This window comes from Armigeres subalbatus, chromosome 3 (assembly GCF_024139115.2).
Source record: "Armigeres subalbatus isolate Guangzhou_Male chromosome 3, GZ_Asu_2, whole genome shotgun sequence".
Lineage (NCBI taxonomy): Eukaryota > Metazoa > Arthropoda > Insecta > Diptera > Culicidae > Armigeres > Armigeres subalbatus.
In genome coordinates, this window is record NC_085141.1 from 160552109 (window position 1) to 160574541 (window position 22433).

General features: G+C 41.6%; 1 protein-coding gene across 4 annotated transcripts in view; it reads left to right on the plus strand.

The window, feature by feature from the left end:
- LOC134220856 (calcium/calmodulin-dependent protein kinase kinase 1-like) overlaps window positions 1-22433 on the plus strand; it is a 439381-nt gene that overhangs the window by 362268 nt on the left and 54680 nt on the right. For all 4 annotated transcript variants that reach the window (XM_062700013.1, XM_062700014.1, XM_062700012.1 and 1 more), the window contains one exon: window positions 21894-21963. In XM_062700013.1, coding sequence (XP_062555997.1) covers window positions 21894-21963 — 70 coding nt within the window. The remainder of the gene's footprint in view (window positions 1-21893; window positions 21964-22433) is intronic.

Consider the following 22433-nt stretch of genomic DNA (forward strand, 5'->3'; position numbering starts at 1 on the left):
TCTACAAAAAATGTTATTACGTTCCGAAAATTGATTGTTCAAACCATATGCAGGAAATCAATGTTTCTGCCAGCACTACCGGACGACCTAGGGTTATCGAAGGGCAAAACCCAACTTTCTTCTTGTCGGATTTTTTTCTGTGTGAAATGATTCCGAATAGCTCCCATTAGCTCCAAAGCCCTATAAGATCAATTATTTTGAAATAACACTCAGTTAAATTATTGGTTTACGTAGTTTGGCAGTGCTGGCAGAATAAAAGATTTTTTGCATATGGTTTGAACACTCAATCTTCGAAGCGTTATAACTTTTTTCATGGACGTTCCAGCAACGTGTCTTCTTCAGCAAAGTTTTTCTGCTTCTTTTGGGTTATACTTTAACGCAATGTGCCACTTGGTTTACGATGAACTGAATCCTCTAGTAGTAGAAATACAAAAATATACGTTCTCCCATACTAATTTCCATACAAACTTCAAACGCGATGCGGAAAGCGAGGAAGCAACCAATCGGTCCCAAATTCTGCACAGTTGTTCAGGACACAAAATGGCTTCGAAAAACCATTGATTTGAAAAAATGACGCCCCACTCTAGTCTTCATACGCAGATTCTGTTATATTTCAGGGATTTGGATAACCATAAACATCTTTCATATACATATTCAATTTATTATATGCTCCACATCGGACACATACAACTTTCAAAATAGGCCTGTAGATCATTGGTTACGCGTGTAGATTTGAAGGCCTCCACTTCAGGAATTTCTTGGATAATCGCGAACATCCTCCATACACATATTCTTTTCTATTTTCCATAATGTACACACAATATGTTCAGAACAGGTCAATATTAAATTAATTTAACATACATACCGCATAAAAAACTAATTTGGTGTACTTTTTGAAATAGCAAACCAATACCAACAGATTTATTTGACAGCAATCCATCGAATTTTGGAATGGACGAATGAAAATTCTCATGAACGTAAACAGATTTTCGTAAGACAAATTTAAAAAAAAAATGAAGGGTATTTTTGATTGCCGATTCTCAATAAACCATGATTTGTTCATTGTGCTAATACTACGCAAGGAAAACTAGGAACTCTAAAATACATGTCACATACAACTTAGTTAGAGTCAGTAGCTGGGTTAGCGTATAAATTAGATTTGAAAACCAAGCACTACCTACTACGATGGGAATTAGCTCACTACCCTATCTGATTTGTGTCAAAAGTTACCCGACCACCTTTCCCTGCTTTTATAATGCGATTCAGCGTAATGGTGTCTTCCAGGCATTTTATCAGTAATTAAATGCGTTTCTGTGGAGGTACGTACTTGATGGTCTACAGCTCCTCAATGAACCTACGCCGAATAAGGTATCCTCCTTCACTGGACTCGATCCTGGGTCAATTGCTTCCAGTCGGCCTGAAGTTTAGCACCCTGAAGTCCTCTTCTACTGCAAAAAGCCATCGTGTACGCGGCCCTTCACGTAGCCTGCGGCCTTCGAGTTCTATATTGAATGTTATCTTCGCTTTACTGACATACGAACAACGTGTCCAACCCACCGCAGTCTGCCGTGTTGTATAAGCTTAACCATATCCAGCCTTTTATACACCTAGTATAACCCGTTATTCATGCGACGCCGCCAGATGTCATTCTCCGGTTTACCGCCGAGTATTGTCTGCAGCACCTTACGCTTGAATACTCCGAAAGCTCTCCAATCTGCCTCCTTTAACGTCCACACTTCATGGCCATATAAATCCACTGGAAGAATCAGAATAGTATCCAGGGCAAATTTAGTTTTTGTTCGCACAATACGAGTCTTAAACTGGTTACGAAATCCGTAATAAGCCCTATTCGCAACTGCAATACGCATTTTCACCTCACGGGTAACATTAACCAAGATTTTTTTATGTACAGGTTATCCGACTTGTCAATATCCCCAACTCAGCCATCTTGGATTTTTGTATGGAATTTATGCTCGTTTATTTACGTTTTGCACTGAAAATTTATGCTTCCCCCCCGCGCTGGTTATTCCCATCTACTGACGAAGTCGGATAACCTGTACATAAAAAAAATCTTGACATTAACATCATTATCCCACGTTACTAGAGTTCAAGGTACACAAGTTCTTCTACAACTTCCAATTTTTCACCATCCAGAACTACTTCACCACCACTACCACTAATGAACGTTGGCTGCCAGCGATCATATACTTTATTTTGCTGGTATTGATCGCGAGTCCAATCCTCGCTGTCTCCCTCTTAAAAGGCACAAAAGCCTCTTCCACGGCACGACGATAAATCCCGATAATATCAATATCGTCCGCAAAGCTCAGGAGCATATGCGATCTTGTGATAATGGGACCGCTTCTTTGCACACAAGCTCTCCTAATCGCTCCCTCGAGCACTATACTGAACAATAAATTCAAGAGTACATCACCCTGCCAAGGTTACAAATGCTGTCACTGACATGTCTGAGATGGTCGGCGCTGATCCTTCCCCTGTTTTCCGGTCTTTAATGGCTTTTCTAACCTCATCTAGTGTAAGTGATTTCACAGCTTATCCATCGTCGCAAATGATTATTCTGATGCACCGTCACATCCACCGTTTAAGAAAGTCTCGAAGTGTTGCTTCCACCTGGCAGCCGATTCGGTATTAGCTGTCCCTCATTGGCCGTTGCACAAAGCGAGGGATGCCATGCCGCTATCTTTCTCCGCACGCCATTGGCAGTTTCATAAAACCTCCGCGTATCGTTCTGCTCCATTCTTTCCTGCGCCTCACTAATCACTTATTCTTTATACTTCTTTTTTCTGTGGATGGTTCGATTTTCAGCTGCTCTTGTTTCCTTGTACCGATCTCTATTCAACCGGGTACCCGATACTAATATACGGTTCCTGGCAGCGATCCTCCTAAAAGTGAGATGAAGAAACATGTTTTCCACTTTACAACATACAAGGTTTGTTAAAGTTAAAGTTACTGCAGAAGTTCTCCTGAAAAACTTCGTAAGTTCGTAATTTTATTACTTTTGGAAATGTATTGCTAATGCCTACAAGTTTTAAACATGTTCATCAAATAAGCAAACAGGCAGATGGAGGCGCGTGGTGCATTTTTTCATCAACTTCTTGTGACAAAACTTTTTGTGCAAAAATTAAAGGTTTATAATATTTCGCATTCCAGTGAGAGCATATTTACATCAAGTTCAACGATTAAAAACAACTTAGGTTAAGATTAAGGCACACAGATAGACATCATAGAACAAACTGCAAGATCCAAAGTATGTATCAATCGTCCTAGAAGTCAGCATCTTGCTCGAGGAACAGTTTGGTTTCCGACGCGGTCGGTCAACTGTACACCAACTGACTCGAGTTACCAACGTCCTCAGACGGAACAAGTTTGTCTCAAAAACATTCGCCATGGCCTTACTCGATGTCGAGAAGGCATTTGACAATGTATGGCATGATGGTCTGGTGTACAAACTACAACGCTACAATCTTCCCAGCTACCTGGTGAAAATCATCAACAATTACCTGTCGGCAAGGACATTCCGGGTCTCAATCAGCGGAGCGAGTTCCAATGCGCACAACATCGTCGCAGGCGTCCCCCAGGGCAGTATCCTCGGGCCCCTGCTTTTCAATCTGTTCACCTCCGACATGCCAGAACCTCCAGAAGGCGGCATTCTGTCTCTGTTCGCAGATGACACCTCCATCGTCTACAACGGTAGAGTGATCAGAGCGCTAGTGACAAAACTCCAACGAGGCCTGGATGCCCTGACAGAGTACCTCACCAGCTGGAAGATCTGTATCAACGCGGCGAAGACCCAGGTTATCATTTTCCCCCACTCCAAATCCCCTAAACATGTTCCGCCTGGGGACTGTAAAATCATCCTCAATGGTACGACTGTGGAATGGGCCAATGAGGCCGACTACCTTGGCTTGACCCTCGACAGCAAGCTTATTTTCAGGCAACAGGTTGACAAAACGGTGACAAAGTGTAACGTTTTGTTGAAACTACTGTACTGCCGCTAACCGCAAGTCGAGCACATCTGTATATGGAGCCCCATATACAGATGTGCTCGACTTGCAGTTAGCGGCAGTGTACCCTTTGATCAACCGCCGGTCGTCATTGTCCCTGAAAAATAAGCTTGCTGTCTACAAGCAAATCATCCTCCCTGTGATCGAATATGGCATGCCGGTCTGGGAGAGCTGCGCTAAAACCCACCACCTCAAACTTCAACGGGTCCAAAACAAATTCCTGAGGATGATCCTCAACACCCTTCCCAGGACAAGAACATCCGAGGTTCACCGTCTGGCCGGAATAAAAACCTTACATGAACGCTTTGGTGAGTGTAAAGAAAAGTTTAGGGTCCGTTGCTTGCATTCGGATCAGGCTCCAATTAGGGCGCTAGTTCCAATCTAGGTTACCAAATTTTTATTGTAAACATTAGTGTACATAGTAGTTAGGTTATCAAATTAAAAAAAAAACACACTAGCGCCTCCTGAAGGCCGTCATGATACATTATATTTAAAAAATTAAGTAACAACATAAAAATAATAATAATAATTAAAATCGAAGTTGGAGGGCCAAGCCGGCCGATCACTGTACATGTTAAAAATAATTGTAGAACAAAAAAATGTTTAAATAAAGAAGAATTTTACTACTACACTCTTTAAGTATCAACAATTGACGAACGGTTCTTCCATATAACCAAGGCGAAAAAAGAGGCAGAAAAGCATGCGCTGCATGTTGTTCAGTAAAGCTTGACTTGACTAGTTTTCCAAAATCATGGAGGGACCACATTTCATGGAAAAGATGCCTATATGGTATGTGGTTAAGGCCTACTTCAAGTTTCACAGGGGTAATGGCAAAACACGGAAGATTGATTTCTGCTTCGAACAGTAGAAAATGTTTGTCAACGAGTTCATACAGTCCATAAAAAAAATTTAAATGATTCATACAAAAAGTGTGACATAGGGGGAGGGGGGTGTGGGGTTTTTGCGGACCCTTTTTAGACTGCGTGGCTGGCGACCTACAGTCACGGACTGAGCTGAGTGGAGACGACATTTATTTATACTGCAAAGGCCACACCGTCCTCAGACTGAGAATAAATAAATAAGTATATGAATCCTAACCCTTTCTACAATCCTGCAAAATTAGGACAAAATTAAATAATACTGTCCTATTTAATTCAACGAAGCGTTGTTTCTGACACGCCGTGTGAAGTAGGAGCTTGAGCAATTTTCCATTCAATGGGCCGAGGAGCAGAACTTTCCATCAATGTAATTAGTAACGTTGACGGTGTTAATCCCACGCGAGTTCTAGAGCATGAAACGAGTTAATGTTTAAGCATTTTTTTCCAACTGAATAACTCTCTATTTAAAGTGCAATGGGAAGTCCTTTCCAACCGGATCGGTTCCTATATCGAGATCAGAACGATAGCTCAGAGGAAAGTCGAAAGGGATGAAAACGGAAAATGTGCACAATTTATTTCCAGTCCATCGCTCAGAATGATAATGAGGACCATGGGCGATTTGAGCTCATTATAAATCGCTTTGCGCGTACCATCCAGCCTCTGATCTTAGGAAATCTGTGATTATGAAAGCAGTGAATCACCGAGAAATGCAATAAGGGGAATTAAGCGTAACAAAGTTAATCATGGGCAAGGATTGGGACAGTTGAAGCATACATATTTATATCGTTATATAACTGCGAAAGACGGAACGATTTATGTGCTTTTTCCAATGATTAACTCGAGACAAAATTTGGGTTTACCGGACGATTGATATATTAAAAGCCTCAACGGCGCTTTGCTAAATATAGTGACTGACAATACTACAACATGTTGGGAGATAACATCCGCCAAATGTTTTTTTTTAAATGGATTTAAGTCATTTTACATTCTGGAAAAATGATTATTTTGGAATATCTCTACAAAAAAAGAGGGAGAAAGTATGATCACAACTATAGTGAAAATCTTTTGTAAAAATGCATCGGTATTAATGTATACGTCATCCTCTGAATAACAAAATTGTAAGAAAATGTGACACCCGCTTGTTGGGGTTTTGCACTTCATTGGTGTCGGGTTTCTCACGTCGGTGAACCAGAAAATCACCAGTATTGTAATCCTGTCAGCAAACGGCACAAACTGTTCTATCCTTGACACACGCAGGGCTCTCGTCGTGTCGTGCTTCGCACGTGAATCGCATGCTTATTGCTTCTGGTGGGATCCTTGAGCTTTCATGTTGTGTTTGCCACGTGTCGCGTGCTTATGCTAACTTTATGCGAGGTACTTGCGTGCAGCATAGTGCCGATTAGAGATATATAAGGAACATGAAACATGCTAAAATTGAATGTTTTAGTGCAAATTCATATATTGAATTGAGTGGGGTCTTCATTGTCTAATGCTACGTTTAGACAGGTCAAGTGAATTGAACAAGTCGCTTGAACTGAATGTCTAAATACCTTCGTTTAATTCACTTGGACGAAAAGAAAGTTGAACATGTTTAACTTTTGGCAAGTAAATTTTAATTCATCAATTCATTTGTCCTGTCAAAACGTAGCTTAAAGGTAAGATGCTTAAATCCAAAGCAAGACCATACCCAAGGTGGCTGCAGGTCCCGGTCCACTCTAGGTAGCTTTTAGGCCTCCCTGTATTATTATGTTAGCTTCATGAAATACTAATGCGAAAGTGGTAACTTGGCATAAGCCCTGCAACAATTAACTGTAGAAATGCTTAATGAACACTATGCGTTATAAAAAGAATTTATCACATTATGTGGTTGAATTAATAAAATATCGCAAATATTCTATAGTTCTAGTTTGAATGAATGATGATAACGATGAAACCTTCCATATTTGTGTGTCAAGAATTGAGTCAATCATTATGTCAAAGTTTTACTCATTTGCGAATAACTCGTTCTTAGAAGCTGAATATCGAAATACGGTAGACTTTTAGCGCTCTTAGGTGCTCTTTCCACATATTTGTCAAACAGACATAGTTTGTCATATAGTAAATCAGATATATGTTGTTTATTTATTTATTTATTTATTTGTACATCGTCTTCAACTTATAAATTGCACAGACTGATTGTTTGAACTAATCCTATTTTTAAAAACTAATTTGCTAACATTAAAGTCGAAAAAACAACACACTTCGTTGAATAGTCTGCAGCATAAGTCCAATGGATTATTTTGACCGTAATGTTTGCGGTGGCCACGGATCCATAACAGTTGACGATTCCTGAGTTGACGAGACGGTGCATTTTTTTTTTTTTTTTTTTTTTATAGAGGGATGAAGGCAAATCTGCATACAGACACCTGAAATTATCACTCAGGGAGTGGGGTTGGCGCGGTTGGCAGAAGGCCAGACCGCCGGACCCACTAAACCCACCCAAGCAACAGAAGGTTACTTGAGTTACCCTCTCTTCTAATGCACAATTCCCCCCGGGACTACCTTTCAGTATTACTTCTGTGGGAGACGAGACGGTGCATGAAATCGAACATTCTCCAGGATGTAACGGCAGTCGATGTTGCACGTTAAGACGTCGAAAATAAACATCCTCTGAAGCATCACTCGACGGTCTGCCAATGATTACAAGTCAATCAAAGCACAACGCTTTCGGTATGGAGGCAGGTTTGATGGATCGTTCCATGGTAGGCGGCGCAAGGCGTAGTTGATGAAGCGTTTTTGTATTCTCTCGATGCGTTCAATGTGAACGGAATGATACGGAGCCCTGATTTGCACTCCATACTCTAGTATGCTCCGAATTAATGCACAATATAATGATTTGAGAACATGGACATCATCGAACTGTGCTGTATTCCGCCGTAAGAATCCAAGCATAGCATTGGCCTTAGCGATGGTAACTGATAAATGTTCCGTAAAACGAAGCTTACTGTCGAGAATGATTCCAAGGTCTTTGATCGATGTAACCCTCTGAAGCGCTGGGTGATTCAGACAATAGTCATAGGTTATAGAAGATCGGCAACGAGTGAATGTTATGGCTTTGCATTTAGTCGGGTTCATCTGCATACCATTGATTTTGCACCAGTTTGCAACATGTACAATATCAGTATGTAAAGCACAACAGTCTAAGAGCGATTTTATGACACGGTATATTTTCAAATCGTCCGCATAAAGCTGTTTTCCGAAGCTCAGGTTGCTACACAGATCATTGACGAAAAGAATAAAGATGAGCGGACCTAGAATACTGCCCTGTGGTACTCCAGAGGGAATGTCATAGACATCAGACTTGGCGCCATGTACTTTGACGAAAGCCTTGCGAGAGGATAAGTACGATTTTAACCACCGAATGATCCAAGTAGGTAAGCCAAGTCGGTCAAACTATCGCTAGTGCATGTGGCACCTTGTCAAACGCCTTTGAAAAGTCAAAATAAATAGCGTCGACCTGGCTACGGTTCTCCAATTCGTCTAGCACTGTATGAGTGAATGCCATTAGGTTGGATGTCGTCGAGCGCTTTTTCATGAACCCATGTTGATACTCGGAGATGATAGACTGTACTGCTGGGTATAACACTTCGTGCAAAAGACTCTCAAAAACTTTGGCGAAACAGTTCAAGATTGATATCGGACGGTAGTTCTCTACACTATGTATGTTACCGGATTTGTACACGGGAACGATCGAAGCAAGCTTCCAAGCTTCCGGGAAAACACTATCGCTTATAGATCGATTGAAAATTGAAGCAATGGGCATTGCCAGCGATGAAGCACATTGTCTGATGAAAGTGGGCGGTAAGTGATCGGGTCCCGGTCCTTTTGATGTGTCAAGCGAGCTGAGAGCTTCAAAAATATCTGCATTGCTGAAAGTGATTTGAGGAAGCCGGACGGAATACGACGGAAGACTTTCGATGTAGCTTTGATCCAATGGAGGAGGATTGTCGTCATGTACTGAGCGGAAGAAGCTGGCAAACAAATTTGCTGTTGCGTCAGGTGATCGGGAGGAAAGCGTACGATAAGTGACGTTAACAGGGTTATTGTTCGACCCCTTCCGTTTTCTAATGTAGGCCCAGAACGATGAAGGATCATTTTTCAAATTTACTTGAAGGCTTTCCATGTACTCACGGAACCGACAATGCTGCATACGAGTATATTCTTCTTCAGCTAACCGCAGATTAGCCGCGTTCACTTCAATCCTGTTTCGGAAGAACTTCTTCCTGAATTTCCGCAGACGATTGCGAAGATTCCGGAGCTGTGGCGTCCACCAGGGTTGATTGTACTTCTTAAATGGTCGGCAAATTTTGACCGGCAAGTTTTCTTGGATGATCTGTTCGATGGTATGATAGAACGCGGTAACAGAGTCGTCGATTGAGGCATAATTCATAACATGATTCCAGTCCAGGGCAGCAATCCGTGCATTGAAGATTTGATAATCACACCTGTTGAAGTCGTAGTCAACGGTAGACATTGGCACTGATCTCTCATCACGAGAACGGACGTCAATAGTTAAAACTAATGGCTTGTGATGAGGGTCAATTTTTAAAAGAGCAGATGGCGACTCAAAGAGATCTATGATGCATGGATCGCTTACGAACTCCAAGTCAAGAAGTTTGCCATTCGCGTTCAGAAGATCATTGATCTGATGCAGACCGGAGGATAACAAGGACTCTGATAGAGCAAGCTCCTGCTCAGTTGACGCGTTGATAGGCAAGTGTCCGTTAATTTCATCATCGAAATGCCAGACTAGATTCGGCTGATTGTTATCTCCATGGCAAACAATGACGTCGCAGGAATCGGCACGATTCAGTATCTGGCTAATAGAATCCGCGTGTTTCGTGTAGATATCAGGGCAGCTGTTTGGGCGAATGTATATGCAGCTAACGTAAAGCGAAAACTGAGGCAGAATAATGTGAACAGTGGCTTGTTCTAGGCAATCACAATCGACGAGGTTCACCGAAATACACTGCAGTTCCGATTTGACAGCAATTAGTACGCCGCCACCTCTACGGAGATTACTAGTGGAAGCGTTACGATCGCAACGGTAAATAACATAGTTACTGGCAAATTTAGAGGAAGCGATGTCACAGTGAAGCCATGTTTCTGTCAGAACAACAATGTCAAGATCGCAATCGAGTAACGACAGAAGCAGAGTATTCGTTTTTGTTTTCAGACCACGAACGTTCTGATAGTACACTTTCAGTGGAAAAGGAGCGGGTTGCTCCGGTTCCGATGAGGGGGGCACTGCAATCGAGGTTGAAATATCTGAGGCTATCACAGGGGATGAAAGAACTGGAATCGAATTTGTGCTGGCTGTTATTGCTGGATCTGTGCTAATGTTGTTGCTGGGTGTTGATGAACTTCTAAACCGTTCGATGAACCGGATCGGTTCTCTGGCCCGGCTTCAAAAAATGTCGAACAGTGGAGCTAGTTTCTACAAACTCCCGAAATTCGATCTCAGAAGGCCAAACTGATGGGTCCAGCGCTTTTGATTTCCATTCTTGACTGACACCAATCTTGAAGGAGACGAACGACAACGTCGAATATTTTCAGCGTGAGATCGCAAGCCTCAATCAATATACTAAAAGATAAAAAAAAAATATCATAATTATTTAGAATATCAAGTGATACTAGCGCTGTAAATATTAGCCTACTATTGAACACAATTGTAGAAAAAGCATCGAGCTAATAGACCGTCCTACAACACATTTTTGATTTTTTTCTCTGGAATATATCAAACTCAGACTTAAGGATTGGTTCAATCCTTACCTGTGATCAATATTTTTATCAAAAGTATTCCGTGTTCGACAAAAAAAGTAATTGTGTGAGAGATATTTTTAAAAATTATCTTAAGAACTGTTATACACTTACACATAAAAATGTATATATGTATATACACATAAAAATCTTCACACATAAAAATGAATTTCTGTCTGTCTGACCCTTATAAACTTGAAAACCACTGCACCGATCGGTGTGAAAATTTGTATATCGAGGGGCCGGGGAAGGTTCTAATGATGGTTCAAGACCCTCCCTCTTCTGGAAAGAGGGGCTCCTATACAAATGTAATAGAAATTTCTGCATAACTCGAGAACTAATCAAGCAAACGGAAACAAATCTTGTATATGGATGATTTTGAAGACAAGAAATGTTTCTAAAGTTGGAGACCCCTCCATTGGTCAATCAAATAATTAAAAGTCTTCTAAATAAAATGCAAATATATAAAAATTGAAGAATCAATCAATTTTAGGCGAAACGAAGATCGTCTGCTTTGCTAGTATAATATATAAATCATCACGACAAATTTGGATTCGATGTTCTTAGAAAACACTTTTTGCAAAGAATTCATCCTTCTATACATGGGAGCTCAATTGTGATCATATCGAAAAAAGCAGCATGACTTGGGTAAACCACGTTTGCTTTTTAATGAGTAACTATTGAAGAATCTTTCCCAAACGAATACGGGTGAAAATAAAACTTTTACATGGAAGATTTAGTTGTTCTGGAGAATGATGTTCGAGAATGAAATTCGAAACAATATTTGTTCAAAAAAGAGGAGGAGGAGGTGTAGCACCCAATGGAAAAGTTCCTGCCAACCCCCCAACTTCCTACAAGTACTAGTTGACCCAGCAGACGTTATACTGCATATTAGGTGTTCGCCATTCGCCAAGTACTGCAGAAATGCCGAGAATACAACGTGCCCACACATCATCTATTCATCGACTTCAAAGCCGCATATGATACAATCGATCGGGACCTGCTATGGCAGCTAATGCACGAACACGGTTTTCCGGATAAACTGACACGGTTGATCAAAGCGACGATGGATCGGGTGATGTGCGTAGTTCGAGTTTCAGGGGCATTCTCGAGTCCCTTCGAAAACCGCAGAGGGTTACGGCAAGGTGATGGTCTTTCGTGTTTGCTATTCAACATCGCTTTGGAAGGGGTAATACGAAGAGCAAGGATTAACACGAGTGGTACAATTTTCAATAAGTCCGTCCAGCTATTTGGTTTCGCCGACGGCATAGATATTATGGCACGTAACTTTGAGAAGATGGAGGAAGCCTACATCAGACTGATGAGGGAAGCTAAGCGGATCGGACTAGTCATCAACACGTCGAAGACGAAGTACATGATAGTAAGAGGTTCAAGAGAAGACAATGTGAGCCACCCACCGCGAGTTTGCATCGGTGGTGACGAAATCGAGGTGGTAGAAGAATTTGTGTACTTGGGCTCACTGGTGACTGCCGAAAATGATACCATCAGAGAAATTCGGAGATGCATAGTGGCTGGAAATCGTACGTACTTTGGACTCCGCAAGACGCTCCGATCGAATAGAGTTCGCCGCCGTACCAAACTGACAATCTACAAAACGCTAATTAGACCGGTAGTCCTCTACGGACACGAGACCTGGACGATGCTCGTGGAGGACCAACGCGCACTTGGAGTTTTCGAAAGGAAAGTGCTGCGTACCATCTATGGTGGGGTGCAGATGGCGGACGGTACGTGGAGGAGGAGAATGAACCACGAATTGCATCAGCTGTTGGGAGAACCATCCATCGTTCACACCGCGAAAATCGGACGACTGCGATGGGCCGGGCACGGAGCCAGAATGTCGGACAGTAACCCGGTGAAAATTGTTCTCGACAACGATCCGACGGGCACAAGCGGGCAAGGTGGATCGATCAGGTGGAAGATGACTTGCGGACCCTCCGTAGACTGCGTGGTTGGCGACGTGTAGCCATGGACCGAGCCGAATGGAGAAGACTCTTATGTACCGCACAGGCCGCTTCGGCCTTAGTCTGAATAAATATAAAATATAGGTGAAAATATGCGTTGTGAACTGCCCATGCGATATTTTCACGATTTACTCAACTTTACTCAAATATCAAATAAAACCGTCGGAAACTATAACGAACGTATTATCAGCGGAAATAATGAAGAAAATCCATCCAGCCGTTTTCGGGTTATGCGGATACGAACACAGACAATTTAATTTATATATATATACAGATTATAGAATACAACAGAGGTTGGAGACAGTTTTCAATTAAAATAAATTTACTTACATTAATCCATTTTCCAAAAATTACGTTGTGTAGATCGGAATCTTAATCTAAACACTGTTTGAAGCAGATATGCTGAATATTATTCTCGAATGTATGTATTTGTCAAATTGAAAATTTTATGTTAAAATGCACAATACTGAATACAATTAACTAGGGGTCTAAAAAAGACTACCCAATCACCACAAACACGTGGGGATTTTTTAATATCGTAGAAGTTGGGAGGGTCGAAGGGTCTTGGATTTTCATGAAACTTTTTCTACACGCAAAGATTATGGACAAACCATAAATATTCATAGAAGTTATTCCGACAATCTGATATGATCATGTCTCTATGAGCAGGGAATCAATTTTTCTCGGGAACACATGAGAAACAAACGACAAAAGAGAACCAACGACGAAACTTTGTTTTTGTTGGAGATAATATTGACAAAGATCCAAACAATTTTGTCAGTAACAAAAAAGAAGACAATTTTACTGCTAACTTTTCATACCGTTATTTTGCACTATCTCTACAGCAAATATCTGTTTTAGGCTTTGATTTTTGAGTTTCTCGAGAATCTAACTATGATTACAAAATTAGCATCGTGTTCTTGGAATATAAGAGCAGGCTTGCCAAAAACTCCTCGCCGAGTAGAAAATGAGCAAGAGCAAGAGTTTTTTTGAGAATCAAAAATAAGCATCAAAACTCACAACATTGTGCATCATTAAACCCGAGCTTGTGCGTCGCAAAACAAGAGTGAGTCTATCTGTTCTTTTTTCTTGTGGTACGTCCCTCACTCACACTCCAAATAGCCTCCAAGATTTTTTTTTTCACATACGGAGCGTTGTTCCAGAGGCTCAATGAGGCAAATGATTTTTGTCGTATTGTGTTTGGGTCTGATAAAGCCTTGTTGAGAGGCGCGTTTGTCAGTAACAAACTCTGTTGGCGATGCATAGGAGCATATGGGGACGCATGGTACATTAATACGATCACCTATGTCCAGCATTTTAGAACGGATGTAGGGTCAGAGAGTATGATATGCAGCCTGCAACCAAACCCAACCAAAAAAGATGGATTTCAACAAGTGCCTGGGAAAAACGCCCCACCTTAACCAAAGACGTTTCGTAGCTCTTCATTAGTATTGGTATTATCTATCCCATACTAAAAAGGTTAAAAATTCCTATGTACCTGACATTAAAAAACATGAGTACATTTAAGCAAGTTTGAATTTCATTTCAATAGTTTCCATATCATTTGGAAGCAACTGCTGCTGGTCTCACCGCGCTTGTGCCCAGTTGGTAAGGGCATAACGTCTTGCCTTTACTGGGGCGTTTTGACCAGTGAAACATATTTTCGAAAAAACGTTACATTTTTTATATGGAAGCAATTTTATACCATACTAGTCGACCCGGCAGACGTTGTCCTGCATAGTAGGCGGAAATATGCGTTGTAAACTGCCCATTCAAAATATCCATACAAATCTTGGTTTTAGTTTTTCATTATTTCCTCATTTTTACTCGTGATTTCAGCATGAGGAAATATCATATAAACCCGTCGGAAATGATAACGGACATATCAGCTGAAGAATGAAGAAAATCCGTCCACCCGTTTGTGAGTTATGCGGATACGAATACAGACCATTTCATTTATATATATATATATATATATATATATATATATATATATATATATATATATATATATATATATATATATATATATATATATATATATATATATATATATATATATATATATATAGATTAACCACTGAGAAAGGTTATTTTTTGCCCAACTGAGCTCCCGTGCAAGTTTTGCAGACAGTATAGCAGGGCTGTGGGCTTCGTGGCCGTGCGGTTAACGACGTCAATCGCCTAGACGCATGGGCTATGAAGCGTGGATTCGATTTTCACGATGATTAGTGGAGTCTCGAAATCTCACTTTATATCTGTTTAATGACACAGAATTGGGAGATTTCAATATTTTGGCCATCCAAATCTATATAAAATGAATTTATGTCTGTGTGACCTTTATAGACTCGGAAATTACTGAACCCATCGGCATGAAAATTTGTATGCAGAGGTTTTTGGGGCCGGGGAAGGTTCTTAAGATGGTTCTAGACCAATTTCATCATAACTCGAGAATTAAACAAGCAAATAGAACCAAATCTTACCTGTAGAAGTTTATGAAAGCAAGATATGTTTCTGTGGTTGTTTGAAACACCTTTCTCTTCTAGATAGAGGGGCTCCCATACAAATTAACCAGAACTTACTTGATACTTGATGGGCTACAGCTCTTCGATGAACTTACGCCGAATGGAGTGTTTTTCTTCATTGGACTCGATCCTGGCCAATCGCTTCCAGTCGCCCTGAACATTGAGCGCCCTCAGGTCCTCTTCAACTGCAAAAAGCCATCGTGTATGCGGGCTTCCACGAAGTTTGCAGCCTCTTCCGGGTTCTCTACTAAATATTATCTTCGCTTGACGTTCTTCCGGCGTACGAACAACGTGACCAGCCCACCGTAGTATGCCGTTTTGTATAAGCTTAATAGTATCCAGCCCTTTATACACCTGGTACAATTCATGATTCATGCGGCGCCGCCAGATACCGTTCTTCTGTTTACCGCCGAGTATTGTCCGCAGCACTTTACGCTCAAATACTCCAAAAGCTCTCCGATCAGCCTTCTTTAACGTCCATGTTTCATGGCCGTATAAAGCCACCGGAAGAATCAGAGTAGTATACAGCGCGAGTTTTGTTTTCGTTTGCAGACTACGAGACTTAAGCTGGTTACGAAGTCCGTAATAAGCCCGATTTGCAGCTGCAATACGCCTTTTCACCTCGCGGGTAACATCATTATCGCACGTCACTAATGTTCCAAGATACACAAATTCTTCTACCACTTCAAACTTTTCACCATCCAGCATTTCGCTACCACCACCACTAATGAACCCACATTGATTGCCAGCGACCATATACTTCGTTTTGCTTTTTTAACCTCATCTCCACAGATGGACAAGTCCCTAATATTTATTCTGCTCACCGATGCACCGTCACTTCCACTATTCAACAAAGTCTCGAAGTGTTGCTTCCACCTGGCAGCCACTTCGGTTTTATCTGTCAGCAAATTCCCTTGATGGTCGTTGCACATGACAGAAGAAGGCGCTGTCTTTCTCCACACGCCATTGTCAGACTCATAGAACCTCCGCATATCGTTCTGCTCCATTTTTTCCTGCGAGGCGCTAATCACTTGTTTTTCGTACTCTTTTTTCTTCCTGCTGTGTGTTCGTTTTTCGGCTGCTCTTGCTTCCTTGTTATTCGATCGGGTACCCGACATTCGGCTTTTGGCAACGTTCTTCTCGTCTGTCACTCTCTGACACTCCACATCGAACCAACCTGTCCTGGGTCGCCTCTGTGCAGTGCCTACCACTTCTCGTGCTGTTGTGCTCACCGCTCCATGGATCGACTCCCATAGATCGTTGATGTTGTCGCTAACGTTAATTGCACTTATCCGTTCGTCGAGCTTCTGGCGGTACTCAGCCGATACTCCTTCCGCCGAAAATCGCTGGATATTGTAACGCATCGTTCGCTGTGATCTTTCGTTCGATACAGTTGACAACCGTGATCGAATTTTACTGACAACGAGGTAGTGATCAGAGTCAATGTTCGGACCTCAGAATGTCCGTACATCGATAACATCCAAAAAATGGCGCCCATCCACCAAAACATGGTCTATCTGGTTACAAGTTTCACCATTTGGGTGTCTCCAGGTGTGCTTTCGGATATTCTTTCGTGAAACTTAGGTGCTACTGATGGCCATCCCTCTGGCAGCAGCGAAGTTTACTAGCCGTAGCGTAGGCCGTTGTCATTGGTAGCGGAGTGAAGGCTCTCCCTACCAATTCTTCTTCTTCTTGTTGGCATTACATCCTCACACTGGGACGGAGCCGCCTCGCAGCTTAGTGTTCATTGAGTACTTCCACAGTTATTAACTGCGAGGTTTCTAAGCCAAGTTACCATTTTTGCATTTGTATATCATAAGGCTAGCACGATGATACTTTTATGCCCAGGGAAGTCGAGACAATTTCCAATCCGAAAATTGCCTAGACCGGCACCGGGAATTGAACCCAGCCACCCTCAGCATGGTCTTGCTTTGTAGCCGCGCGTCTTACCGCACGGCTAAGGAGGGCCCCAATTATGGGACGGAAAAAGTCCTCTCTACCGACCTGAGCGTTAGCGTCTCCGATAACAATTTTCATGTCATGCTTTGGGCACTCTCCATAGGCTTTATCAAGACATCCATAAAACGTGTCCTTCACGTCGTCGGATTTATCGTTTGTCGGTGCGTAAACGTTGATTAGGCTGTAATTGAAGAATATGCCCTGTATCCTTAACACACAGATTCGTTCGCTAATGGGTTTCCACCGCATCACTCACTTCATCTGCTTGCCCATCACTACGAAACCAACTCCATGCTCTGCTTTTCCGCCGCCGCTGTGATAGATGTCATACTTGAACGCAGTGTTGGTCGTGGGGTCCACGGCTTGTAATTCACGTTCTCCGGATCTAGGCCATCGGACTTCTTGAATAGCGGCCACGTTTACTCAAACCTTCTGCTGTTCACGAGCCATAAGGCTTACTCGTCCAGGTTCATTTAGAGTCCTGACATTCCAGGTACCGAGTTTCCAATCATAGTCCTAATTTCGTTGCCGGGTCGGTTGCCAAAAATAACGTTCTCTTTTTCTTCTATGTCCATTTTTCGTGGTATTTGAAAGGCTTCAGTAAGCTACCTTACCGGGGTCGCGTTACCTACATTGCGCTGGTGGGGCTGCCACCTTAGGTATAGCTGACGCGATACAGCATTTCGTTAATCAGCCGCTGGGTACCAGGCAGACGCTGTTTGAGCCGTACCTCCTCACTCTAGCTGATGTCAGAAGGACAACAGTGCCCAAGCTGCACTACCAGCTAAGTACACAACCCTTAGCTGGCGGTCTTTTGTCATCGACCCGTGGAAGCGTGAGATAGGAACTTGTGGGGACCAGAGCTCTGTTGAGCGCTCCTTACTTGAGGTCAACCCACCATTTTGCAGAAATGTCTGTATAATTCGAGAACTAATCAAAGAATAAATCAATTTCAGACGACACGAGGTTCGTCGGGTCTGCTAGTAGAAAATAAAATTATCAGAATCAATTAAGCTAATTAAAATCTTTTTATTCCAGGTTACGCGCATAAATTTTGCATATTTAAAATCCTTAAACCGATAGAATGAGGTTAAGGAATCGTTACTGTTTTGTAGTAAAAAATAGTCTTCCAACAAAAATTCAAAATCTTAGTATCGGACGAAATATGATCATTTGAGAAAATAGCTCAATAATGCTCTGCAAACTATGCTGAAAACATGTTGTTGCCAAAAGATATTTCTCGTGTCAAGTCCGCTACCACAAAAGTCAGCTACGGCGACAAAATGACATCCGTAGAATAAAATGTGCTTACAAGTATGTTATTTGAAGAAGATTCATCGCAACAAATTTTATTCAAATGAGTAATAAATATTAAAAATCATTTTGATTAAGCTTAAAAATTCTACATGAAATGAAAAACAAATGTTGTATATGTGCTGCGGCCCGCTGTGAGAAAAAACGACACTCCAACCAAGCATACATTCGTGGTAAATTGCACATCAAGTGAATTCGATCCGGTTTCAGCCGAAGCCAATAAATTGTTGCTGATACGAAGGAATGTTGGCGCTCCCAAACAATCCCGCGGCAACAAACTAAAAAAATCTTCAATGCAAACGACAGAAGAATTGCTTCCTATATGCGTGCACGTGATGAAGAAAGACATCCAATTAGATTGCAGAGGATCCAAATCAGCCTTTCATTACGCTTGTATAGAAGTAGCGAGCTCGATACCTATTGCGAATTGGAGATGAACAAAGTGTACTAAAAATACGTCGTTCCATCTCTCAAATTGTTTTTAAGCTGCAACAGTTAGATGTGGAAGTAGCTCTCGAAAGAAGGTTGTGTAAGAAATACGAACTATTGCGAAAATGGATCGATTGGATGATCAACACAGAAAACAAACCGACAACGACCAGCTCCGGATTATCGTCCTTCGCTAGCCATCCAGAAGATTGGCCTGTTTTTAACAGCAGCTTAAATAACTAACTAATTACTAGCTCCGGATCTCCAGGAAATCCAGGAGGAGATTGGCTGTCTGAAAATTGTATGCCATCGACTAACACCCATTTCAAGCGAGTTCGTGGCGCAGAACGCTCTACCACAGAACGCCAGATATTGCAGATATGCCGCGAATACAACGTGCCCACACATCATCTATTCATCGCCTTCAAAGTTGCATATGATACAATCGATCGGGACCTGCTATGGCAGCTAATGCACGAATACGGATTTCCGTATAAACTGATACGGTTGATCAAGGCGACGATGGATCGGGTGATGTGCGAAGTTTGAGATTCCGGGGCATTCTCGAGGCTCTTCGAAACGCGCAGAGGGCTACCGCAAGGTGATCGTCTTTCGTGCCTGCTATTCAACATCGCTTTGGAGGAAGGAATGCGAAGGGCAGGGATTGACATGAGTTGTACGATTTTCATGAAGTTCAGCTATTTGGTAACTTTGAGAACATGGAGGAAGCCTACATCAATCTGAATCCGAAAAGGGAAGATAATCGGATTGGACTAGTCATCAACAAGTCGAAGACGACGTTCATGATAGGACGAGGCTCAAGAGAGGAAAATGTAGGCCACCCACCACGGGTTTGTATCGAGTTGAAGTATTCGTGTATATGGGCTCGCTGGTGACCTCCGATACCGATACCAGTAGTCCTCTGCGGACACGAGACCTGGACAATGCTGGTGGAGGATCATCGCGCACTTGGAGTTTTCGAAAGGAAAGTGTTGCGTACTATCTATGGCGGGGTGCAGATGGAAGACGGTACTTGGAGGAGGTGAATGAACCACGAGTTGCTTCAGCTGTTGGGAGCACCATCCATCGTTCACACCGCGAAAATCGGAAGACTACGGTGAGCCGGGCGCGTAGCCAAAATGTCGGACAATAACCCGGTGAAAATGGGTGCGTCAAAGACGGGCAGAAGAAGGCGAGATGCGTAGCGAGCAAGGTGGATCGATCAGGTGGAAGACAATTTGCGTGTATTTATAACAATTCAATGGACCTGCTGGAAAATATAGTGAATAGTGATGAGCGAATTCATGTTCTGAGTTCGAAAAAGTTATAAGTGGATCCAACCTAGTTTGCGGCCAGATTTGCTTCCTGTATTTACCTTTCGTTCAATCAGAACGAATCTTTGTACCCTTTGAACTTATTCTCAGCAAAAATAATGAACGAAGTGACCGTTCTCCAATTTGAACCCATATTCGTACATTGACAAAAATGCATTGTAGTTGAGTATGGCGAAAAAAAGGGCATAAATAAACAAGTTAATTTTAAAAACAGGTAAGGATGACAATGAAAGAGACCTGCTTCATAAACTCCGATATTTATCGCTCGATTTCAATGAAGCTCTGCTAATCAAATTTCGCTTACTGTGAAGTCTCTTTGATACCGTAAACTGGGGTAAATTATTCAGTGGATCGTATTGATTTCTTTTGAAATTTAATTTAATTAACTAGAATGTTCACAAAATAAATCAATGTGATAGTTGGCAATAGTTGTTATTATTTTGTCCGCTATTCAAGACGAAATAATGAATTGGCATTTGGGGAAGGTTATACTTGATATACTTGATGGGCTACAGCTCTTCGATGAACCTACGCCGAATGGAGTATCCTTCTCCACTGGACTCGATCTTGGGCCAATCGCTTCCAGTCGCCCTGAACATTGAGCGCCCTCAGGTCCTCTTTAACTGCAAAAAGCCATCGTGTACGCGACCTTCCACGAAGCCTGCGGCCTCTTCCGGGTTCTCTACTAAATATTATCTTCGCTTGACGTTCTTCCGGCATACGAACAACGTGACCAGCCTACAGTAGTCTGCCGTTTGAATAAGCTTAATAATATCCAATCCTTTATACACCTGGTACAATTCATGATTCATGCGGCGCCGCCAGATACCGTTCTTCTGTTTACCGCCGAGTATTGTCCGCAGCACCTTATGCTTAAACACTCCGAAAGCTCTCCGATCAGCCTCCTTTAACGTCCATGTTTCATGGCCGTATAAAGCCACCGGAAGAATCAGAGTAGTATACAGCGCGGATTTTGTTTTCGTTTGCAGACTACGGGACTTTGGGGAAGGTTAGACAACATACATCTGGTCCTAACAAGTAACTATAAAGAAGGAAAGACAATAAAACAATGAAGAAAAACAAAAGAGTAACTTGTCAAGTACCCCCCGTAATACGGTACCATAATGGAATAAAACTACAAAAAGACAAGTCTCAACATATAGTTCCAAATTAATATTGTTTACCTCGCAAGTAGGTATACGATACGAAATATTAAATGTCAACTGAATTACAATATTGTAAAGCAAATACTTTAAATGCTTACCATCAAAAGGCTTAAGTAAAACTTGGGCTGATCGTCAATTAAATTAGGTTGAAGTCGATTTTTTTGCCTTTTATTTAAATTTTTTATTTGCCTTTATAAAATTGTAAAATGACTCAAATCTACGTATGATTGAGAATAATGTAAATTAATATACAACCAACAAGCAACTGCAAGGATTATATTATACGTTGCCCCAAACACACGCGATGCGATTGTCGCATTTGCTTTGGTATGGAAGCGTTAATGAAACATTACATGCAGTATGCTGCGACTCAGCGATAGAATCGCAGCGACTAGTTGTTAATGGTCAAAGCTTTATAAAGACGTTTAAAAACCCATCTTTTGTTAACGTATATACTTTTGTTCTTCTCGTTTCCTTTCCAGCATCATATTGGCATGGGAACGGCGGGACCTGTCGTAATCAATGTGCAACACGGATTGCAGACCTTGCCAGGTAAGACATTAGAAATAGACGAACTTTTTCTTGTCGCACAAAAAGGAGCCCACAAGTAAATTCTACATCAATCGAATAATTTATTCGCTCTGTCGCCACTAATACCAGTTGGCTTAGTAAATCACAGATTATAGAAGAACAGATTTCATAGGAGACGGCTATTACATAGGCGCTTTCATTGAGTACCTACTGAGATAACATAATTAATTGTAAGATGAGATTTGCATGCATAGGCAAAAAGAAATTCTATCAATAGATTTACAGATACGATTTAAATAGGATTTATGAAATCTCCTCCATGATTTACAAAGAGATGTGATAGAATATGTGTCTCAGGTTTGTTATGATTTGTTTTTGCCTTTCTCGTACTCGTATACTAAGCATTTTTTACATTATATATGTAATTGAGTTTTATATTATAATATCAAATAGGAAATGCCGAGTACGTTTTTTTTTCTTACACCCAACCA